Below are 9,785 nucleotides of genomic sequence, written 5' to 3' on the forward strand. Positions count from 1 at the left end.
CGTGACTGGAGTAGTCAATAGCTGCTACTGTGCCCTAAGATACCTGGATATGCACACAAGGTGCAGGGGGTAACGTGAGTACACCAACTCAGTAAGTAACAACTCCAACCTATGGACTAACAGGTAGTAACGAACCAAACCTCAACATGTAATACATTTAAACTGTACAGAAAAGTAGACATGTTTGCAGTTCAAGTAATACCTCAACAGTAAATAAAATAGAGTCTAAACAGTATGGAGTATTAAACTCAGGAAAATCTCTATGTACCAATGCACAGATAGCATGACCAATGTTCCGTGTACCTCCACACACAAGTGCTCAACCGCTCGGTACTGTATATGGCCATCCGGCCCGGGGAAGATACATCCCAGAATATATATATATATATATATATATATATATATATATATATATATATATATATATATATATATATATATATATATATACACACACATCACTGACCGCATTCATCCAGTACCAAGGAAGGCCATTCCAGCCCTATGGAGAAGATCCATCTCCAGCTATAATACTTCGGACAAGATCCATGTCCAGGGAAGATCCATCCCTCAATATCATCAACCGCGCTCACTAGGGGTGTAAAGACTCTGGAGGGGCTCCTTTCAGCCCAAGAGCTATAACAAGCCAACGAAGGCGTAATCAATATATCGCTGCGGCATGCAGCCCGACCCCATACTGTCACTCAATATCAGGCTCTCGGCCTCACTCAGCCATCACCCTCCAGTCTCACACACACGGGCTCAAAATGTCATGGTACTAGTCCGAACAAAGATATGATGTGTCAGATAATAATAATTGAGACTGAGGCATGATATAATATGCATGAACATGACTGAGTACAAAATGTCAATGAAGCTAATGATATGGCAGCAAGAAACGACCTCTCGGGTCTCAACAGTATTAGCGTGAAGCCTTAACATGATAATTAGCATGATTTACAGCTCATTAGCTTAATAACATATTTACAACACAAATATCAGCAAGAAACAGTCACTAAGCGGTGCCATGGAATGATCCAGGCCGCGATTCTCACGGTGCACGCCCACACTCCCATCACTTGGCATTTGTGTCACCGCAATAGTAATCATAGAACACATAGTTCGGGGTTTCGAACCCTCAGAACCAAGTTTGGAAGCGTTACTTACCTCAAGCCAAGCCAAACTCTAGCCCGCGACGCCCTTGCCTCTCGATTCGGCCTCCAAATGCCCCGAATCTAACCAAAATCAGTATATAACCATCAATATACTCTAAAGGAATGAAATCCGTACGAAAATTATCAAATTAACTCATAAAATCCCAAAATTGGCCCAACCCGACCCCCTGGGCCCATGTCTCAGAATTAGATAAAAATTACATCACAAGAATCCTCGTCCTCCCACGATTCCATACATACCAAGAAAATCAAAATCGGACCTCAAATGGCCCCTCAAATCCCCAATTTAACTCTCCAATTCAAAACCCTAATTCCCTCAATTTTAGCCTTTAAATCCCACTAAAGTCATGTCTAATTAGTTAGAAATTACCATAGAATCCAGTATTGAGTTCAAAAACCTTAACTCCAAGTGTTTCCTTCGAATCCCTCTTCAATCCCTCTCAAAAAGCTTCAAAGCCGTTCAAAAATGGTGAGAAATGGCCTCAAAATCGCGACGATGGCTTTATAAACATTCTGCCCAGATGCTCCCTTCTTTGCGAACGCGGTCAAAGCCTCGCGTTCGCGGAGCAAAAAAAATCACTACTCAAACTTTTCCTCTTTCGCGAACGCGAACTCCACCTCGCGAACGCGGTTCCTTGCCTAGCTTGGCCTTCGCGAATGCGAAGAGCAACTCACCTGCCTCACTCAACATCCCTACGCGAACGCGAAGAACAAATCTCTGCAACAAAAATACCAGAAAATCTGCTATCTTTCCAAAGTCCAAAATGATCCGTTAACCACCTAGAACTCACGCGAGGCCCACGGGACCTCAACCTTACCAGGGCTTGACATGCCGCGAATCCTCTTGAAAGAGAGGGGTGCCTTCGGGAACGCGGACACAGGTGGTGCATGGCTGTCGTCAGCTCATGCCGTAAGGTGTTGGGTTAAGTCCCGCAACGAGCACAACCCTCGTGTTTAGTTGCCATCGTTGAGTTTGGAACCCTGAACAGACTGTCGGTGATAAGCCGGAGGAAGGTGAGGATGACGTCAAGTCATCATGCCCAAGGTGTATATATCTATATGCTTTTTCATTTATCTAATTCTACAAAAAGTAGGAGTATCGCTTGGATACCTCTTTATGGATGAACTTCAAAGGGCTGTCGCTCCATTTCTTCATGCATCGAGGGGGGGGGAATGTCTGGGTCTGAAGGAAACCTGGGGGGTAGCAGTGGAGGCCCCGGTTGGCCGTCCTTCGGTGTAGGCCTATTTGCGGATAATAGTAGTTAATCAAATGACGAAGAGTTCGCCCAGCCAAACCCCCAAAACGTGCCCCCTAATGCAGTGGAGGCAGTCCTTCCAGAACCGGATATGGATTCGAAACATAAACTAAATACAAGAAAAGATAAGAAGAGATGCGTCCGCCCCCTATATATTTGATACCTTCTCCTACAATAAAACTAATAACCCCAACCCCGTTAGTCATCTCGTGTCTGGTACTGCATGGTTCCACTCTGCAAGAACTCCGAATCATTCTCTTGAAGCTCATCCTCTTCATCATAAATGATCCGCTTGCCCCGAAATGACCTGGACCAATAGGGAAATCCCAATTCATTGGGCCTTTCGATACAATCAAATAGAAAGCCCCAAGGGCGCCATATTCTAGGAGCCCAAACTATGTGATTGAATAAATCCTCCTGCGGGTCAAGGGCTCCTTCTCCCTCCCCTTCTTCAAACTCCGATTCATATTTTTCATAGAGAAATCTCTGATCAAGGATAGAACAAGAGCCGTTTTGCATCATATCTAAGGGATTCCTCGGTTCGGGCCGAAGAAGCAATGTCACTCGATCATTATCAAACTGACTGCAATCTTTTTCTGTCCGTGAAGATCCCACCAGAGCGCCTTCTACTTCTAATAGGCCATGAACTAGATCAGAATCATTCTCAACGAGTCCATAAGAAGTGATCCCATTTTTTTCATCGGGTCCGGATAAAGACCAAAGATCGTGAGCGACCGATCCGGCAGAACAACTCAAAAGATAAAGAAGTATCGTTAATCTCTCCATGCTCGTTCCAAGCTCGAAGTACCATTTGTACAAATAAGAATCCCCTTCGTTACATGATAACGAAATTTCGAAGAAGCTCTTTTAAGAATATTTCCCGCACTTCTTCAGTAAATTTTCCTACTTTATTATGCCAATTCCTCTCTCCGTATATTTTATGTTAGAAGGAAGGCCAAACATGCCAACATATCCCATAACATCATTCAAACTTGTTCCAACCTTCGGAACACTCAAAACAACATCAAAATACCAAATCACCCTCGGATTCAAGCCTAAGCATTCTAAATCTTCTGAATTCTGCAAACGATCAAAAAGTCTATCAAACCTCACCCCGAATGACCTGAAATTTTGCATACACGTCTCAAATGACACAACGGACCTACTCCAATTTCCGGAATTCCATTCCGACCCCGATATCAAAATTTCCACTATCGACCGGAAAATGCCAAAATTCCAATTTCGCCAATTCAAGCTTAAATCTACCACGGACCTCCAAAATACATTCTGATCATGCTCCTAAGTCCCAAGTAACCTAACGAAGCTATCCGAACCATCAAAATTCACATCCGAGACCTTCTACCCATAAGTCAACATCCGGTTGACTTTTCCAACTTAAGCTTACTCAAAAGAGACTAAGTGTCTCATTCCTCTACAAAACAACTCCGAACCCGAACCAACCAACCGGATACCACATAATACAGCTGAACAAGAGATAAAGAAGCAGATATGGGGGGAAACGGAGCGGTAACTCATGAAACAACTGGCGGGGTCATTACACTTTCTGAATGGGTTCATTGAAGAGGATTGAGGTAGTGATATACAATCCCTGTTTTGGTTGTTTGAATTGTATTGGTATTAATTCACAAAAATGGGTGTTACTACTAGTAATGAGTCTGAATTTACCCCTCGTGCTTCAAGTCCTCTGTTCCTTCATCCTAGTGATGTCCCTGGTACATCACTGGTTGGTGTTCCTTTCTCCAGTACTAGATTTGGAGGTTGGAAAAGGAGCATTATCATGTCTCTTTCAGCTAGAAATAAAATAGCTTTTATCGATGGAACTCTCCCTAGGCCTCCTATTAATTCACCCGAGTGCAAACAGTGGGATAGGGTGAACAACATGGTAATTTCCTGTTTAACAAGCTCAGTGTCCCCTGAAATTGCAGAAAGTGTTCAATATTCGGAGACTGCTGAGAGTATTTGGAGGCAATTAAATACTAGTTATGGAACAGCTAATGGAACTAAGAAATTCGAAATTAAGAGGGAGTTGGCTTTTACATGTCAAGGGGATCTTGATATTGCATCTTATTTTAACAAGTTGAAGAAGCTTTGGGATGAACTGATAGTCATGTCTTCCAATCATGCAAAAAATTGTAATTGTGTTGCTAAGCCTGGTCTGGAGCAGGAAGAAGAAGAGAATAGGGGTGCATCAATTTCTAATGGGGTTGAACGAGACATATGTTAATGTTAGGAGTAATATTCTGCTCATGAACCCACTGTCTTCACTTGGCAATGTTTATAACATTCTTTTACAAGATGAAAAATAAAGACAAGTCATTCCTACCACTCATTTTAGTTTTGATATGGCTTCTTTCCATGCAAGTGTCAACAATAAACCTCCTTCTCAACCAAATCTTAACAAACAATACAATTAGAGAGTTAATTTTGATCAATCCAATCAAAGGATGAATCTTGGGCAGCATAAGGTATCTTTATTCTGCAAGTACTGTAAGAAGAATAACCATACCATTGAGACATGTCACAGGCTGCATGATATTTCACAGAATTTTGAATTTACAAAAGGCAGGAAGTATGGTACTGCTGCCAATATTGAATCTTCTACTTTTGGAGTGCTTGATGCCCCTACTACTTCTGGATCTGTTCGTCAAGACTCTATGATACCTGGACTGACAAAAGAATAGTGCAGTCAACTGTTGATGCTTCTGAAAAGTTCAACTTTGGACTTTAACTCTTAGGCAAATCTTATGGGATCTGCAAATTTTGCTGGTAACATTTCTACTCAACCTTTCCCTGATTGTGATAGCTTTGCTGCTTGCATGTTGTCTAGTGATGTTAGGAGTGTTTGGATAGTAGATTCAGGAGCAAATGACCATATGACATTAGTAAAGATTTCCTTTTTGGCATTAAACCCCTTCCTGTACCCTCTTTAGTTTCTTTGACAAATGGTTACAAAGTGAAAGTAACATGCACTGGTTCACTTACTTTGTCTCCTTTCGTTGTTTTGCATCATGTGCTCTATATTCCATCATTTCAATAAAATATCATATATGTTTATAGGTTGATTCAACAGTTTTACAATTTTGTCCTTTTCATATCTTTTTCCTATTATATATAGGACCCTTCCAGGAAGAAGCTTCTGGAACTTGGTAGAGTGCACCATGGTCTTTACAAGATTCTTCCACTTACCACTTCAATCTCTTCCACTTCTAGTCATAATATTGTTCTCCCTAAACTGAATTGTATCTCTATTTCAGATTTAGCTGCTAATGTACTCTCCATGCATTCATCCTCTGCCTCTTCCCTAATTGACACTACATCGGTTGTAAATAATTCACCTTTGAATAATAATGTGCCTATTGTGTCTGACAGTACTACTTCTACTCTTTCTTGTGTAAACTCTGATGTTTCTTGTATGAATTCTGTGAATGCTGTAACCAGTTCTGATATTCTTTGGCATCATAGATTAGGTCACATCCCATTTGCTAAAATGAAGACCATTCCTGATATTTCTCCTAATATTTCCTCTAAGCAATCTTTCATTTGTCCAATTTCTCCTCTAGCTAGACAATCTAAATTGCCTTTCCCAGATAGTACCTCTAGTTCCACTTCCTTGTTTCAACTAATTCATATTGATATTTGGGGACCATATCTTACACAATCATATACTGGCGCAAAATATTTTTTGACAATTGTGGATGATTATAGTAGAGCCACTTGGAGTCATTTAATGCATGCCAAAAGTAATGTTTTTCCTCTTCTCAAGGCATTCATTGCAATGGTCCAAACACAGTTCAACCTCCCTGTCAAAACTATTAGAAGTGACAATGCCCTAGAGCTTAGCTCTTCTCATTCCATGTCTCAATTTTTCTCTGAAAATGGGATCTTACACCAAACAAGTTGCTTCACACACCTCAACAAAATGGTGTGGTTGAGCAAAAATACAAACATCTTTTAGAAACTTCAAGGGCTCTTTTATTTCAGTCAAAACTTCCTACCAAATTCGGGGGGGGGGGGGGGTTGTGTGTTAACTGCCACCTATCTTATAAATAGATTTCCTTCAACTGTAATATCAAACAAAACTCCTTTTGAACTCTTATATGGTGTTGTACCATCCTATAACTATTTGAAACCTTATTGCTTCCTTTGCTATGCTATAGTTCCCAAATGTCAAAGGGACAAATTTCAGCCAAGGGTTGTCCCTTGTATGTTCATTGGTTACCCTTTTGGAAAGAAGGGCTATAAGCTTTACAATTTGCAAACTAAGTCTGTACTTATTTCCAGAGATGTCAATTTTCATGAAGTTGTTTTTCCATTTCATCTCTCAGTCTCTCCTTATTCTATATCTTCTCATTTACCTTCTTCTCCATCTCCTATCATTTCCGACCCTTCTGGTCCTTCAGATGTTGATGTTTCTTTTCCTCCTTCCTCCACCCCTTCTTCACCTATTTCTTCTTCTTCACCTATTCAAAATATATTAACGCCTATATTCCTATGAAATCAATCTATTAAGAACGCATTAAGATTACAATATTTTAATTAAGCACGGTGACTAGGTATATTCCTATCCTAACCACAAATCTGCCCACCTAAGGGTTAAGATCATGCTCTCTTCAATTCTTCTCTAATCTAAACACAGCTTCCCAAGCATAGCATAGATAGTAAATAGAACCTAACTGTTGGCTAGACAATTAAGCAATTAATCACAGAATTGAAGAAACAATCATATATTAGTGAATTATAATCGAGGTTAAGTCAACATTAAACAACAATATTCATGGCTAAATCACAACCCCAGAACAATGGTTGTTTAGCCACTTATGATGTAATCAAACAATTGCATAAGTGTTGAATCAATTGGAAATACTTGAAAAAGATGAAGAAAACTGTGAATTCTCCGCTTCCTTATGATCTCGTGTGTGCTTTTCCTCCAAAGTGGCGTCTCTCCCCTCAAAAATAGGTTTAGTCTTGCTTTTATATGTGTTGGGTAAGTCTAGGGCCGAATAAACCGTGTCCCGGGCAAAATAGGACGAAATCACATCACCGACGCCCTGGTAGAGCGAGGCGCCCACCAGGGCGCTGCTCACAATTTAGCTACTGTTTCTGGCGCCACAGGTAGGGCTGGGCGCCACCTGTGGCGCTGAAATATGCCCATTCCCTATTTTTGTCTATTTTGGCTCTAATTTTGCATATTTCGCCCCCCCGATTTCTCCCGGTTCATTCCTACTCATAAAAACACATCAAATTAACATAAATTAACACATTTCACATCCTAAATCCACGAAACAAAAGCAAGATATGACGTGATATACATAGAAATATATATGCTTTAAGCTAACATCAAAAACCCCATTAGGATAACTAGTATTAATCCTTGTAATAGACAACTATCAAACAACTATAATGGCGATGCACAGGCATCACCCTCTCTGTAGTAATTTTAGTTATGTTTAATGCAATATTATCTTTCTCACAAAAAAAAAAAAGAAGTACTCCAAGCATAGTTGCTTTTTCACTCTGTGTAACTCGATTCTAGGATTCAATAGGGATTTATTATTTTTGTCTTTCCATAAGTCGGGAGTCTATGGAAATAGTCTCTCTACTTACAAGGTACGTCAGGTAAAATCGACGTATATACTACGTATCCTTTCCAAACTCCGCTTATGAAATTAGACTGAATTTATTATTGCTGTTGTAATATGAATTTAATTTTTCGTACTTAAGTTCTTCAACTAGAGAGGGGAAGCTCAACATGAGTGGGCGTGGAGTAGGGAGAGACAGTAAGCTCAATAGGCAAATTAATATCTAGACCTAGAGTGAATGTAAGTGGAAAAGTGTGCATGACACGTGGAAGTGTGTAATATTCCACGTGGATGCTTACTTGGCATGACACCTAGACGACAGGGTATTAACACTGCAGAACAAACATGCAAAGCCGGAGCTAAGATTTAAAATTTTTAGGTTCCGAATCCTGGCCCTTTTAAGTTACTGGATTCTAAATTAATAATTTGTACATATTAAATAAATATTTTAAAACAAATATAAAATTTGCATCAAAGTTACTGGATTCGGCCGAACCCGCACTTCAAACTCTAGCTCCGCCCATGCGAATGTGTTGAGGACCATGTGTCGACATATGTTCTTTTGCTCAAAAGTGTAAAAATGTCGACAATATTCCTTTGTGTGCGCCGTATGAAGAATTGGATCGAAAATAGTTTATTCCTAGATTTTGTTCCATATGTATAGTGCAATCCGGAAAAGAGGAATTATTTCTTACATTGTTTTATGATGTTTGGTGGTTGAGTTTGATGCGATGCAGACCCAAGATTTGAAATTTATGGGTTCCCGCATCACTCTCAAACTAATATATAATAATAATAATAATAACAATTGAATTCACAATTAAATTATTTATAAATATTTAATGAATTTGGTAATACATATATATGATCTAGGTAAAAGCAATTGGATTCACGAGAACTCACGTGTATCAATCTAGCTAGATCCACCCCTGCCCCTGCACATAATGTATTATAGTAGTAGAGTAGATAGTAGCTAGAGATCATTTTCTTGAAAAGATATTATATCACCGTGGGAGAGTTTAAAATGAGTAATGGTGCAATGAATAGGATCCATTCATTTTTAACCACAGATCTCTAGTTCGAACCTTGAGAGTAAAGAATTTTTTAATAAAAATTGTAATGAGTTATGAATATTAATTACCTTTTTCAATTATTTTATAGTCAGTGTATATTTGCGTAAAACAGTTTTTAATACTAATTGTGGACTAAATTGAGAAACTACGCTAAGATCAGTTTACAACAATAAGAAAATTACATGTAAAAACTTAAATAATTGTCAAAGTAGCTAGTGACAAAGAAATCACAATTACGTTTTGGGTGCTAAAATCTTGACAATTTATCCTATTTCTTCACAAGTTGCCTTAGGAATCCCACTAGCTAGTTAATTAATCTGCTGCAAAATGCACGACAAATAGAACGATAAAAAGAAAAAAGAAAAAGATGAAGATCAAAAGATGTGGCTGTAGGTATGTCAATATATTTGATGTCCGAGACAAGATCAAAAGACTTGTGCTTTTCATTAAAAGTTGAAGAATAATGTAAATAATACGTCTGTGTCCAAGACACTTGTCGAATATTTACCTGCAGCAGCAGAAGAATTAATTATTTTTTCTTTGGTCAAAGAGAAACTAATTAATTGGAGTGCTCAACAAGGGTCGTTCATCGAGTAGTACAATGCCCTGTAATGGGATAAATATGATCTCTCCAGTTTTAATCAAAAATTTTGGGTTCGAACCGAAGTGAAAATCCATAAT

The 9,785-nt window shown here is 39.2% G+C and overlaps 1 protein-coding gene across 1 annotated transcript; it reads left to right on the plus strand.

Moving 5' to 3' along the window:
* Positions 1-4,082: 4,082 nt before the first annotated feature.
* On the plus strand, positions 4,083-4,676 carry LOC109217132. Its single transcript, XM_019381366.1, has one exon. It carries the CDS (start codon positions 4,083-4,085, stop codon positions 4,674-4,676), a length of 594 nt encoding a protein of 197 aa, XP_019236911.1.
* The last annotated feature ends 5,109 nt before the right edge of the window (positions 4,677-9,785 follow it).

This window comes from Nicotiana attenuata, unplaced genomic scaffold (assembly GCF_001879085.1).
Source record: "Nicotiana attenuata strain UT unplaced genomic scaffold, NIATTr2, whole genome shotgun sequence".
In the NCBI taxonomy this organism is placed as follows: domain Eukaryota; kingdom Viridiplantae; phylum Streptophyta; class Magnoliopsida; order Solanales; family Solanaceae; genus Nicotiana; species Nicotiana attenuata.

Coding starts and splice junctions, on each gene's coding strand:
- LOC109217132 (XM_019381366.1), top strand. CDS start 4,083: ATGGGTGTTACTACTAGTAATGAGTCTGAATTTACCCCTCGTGCTTCA.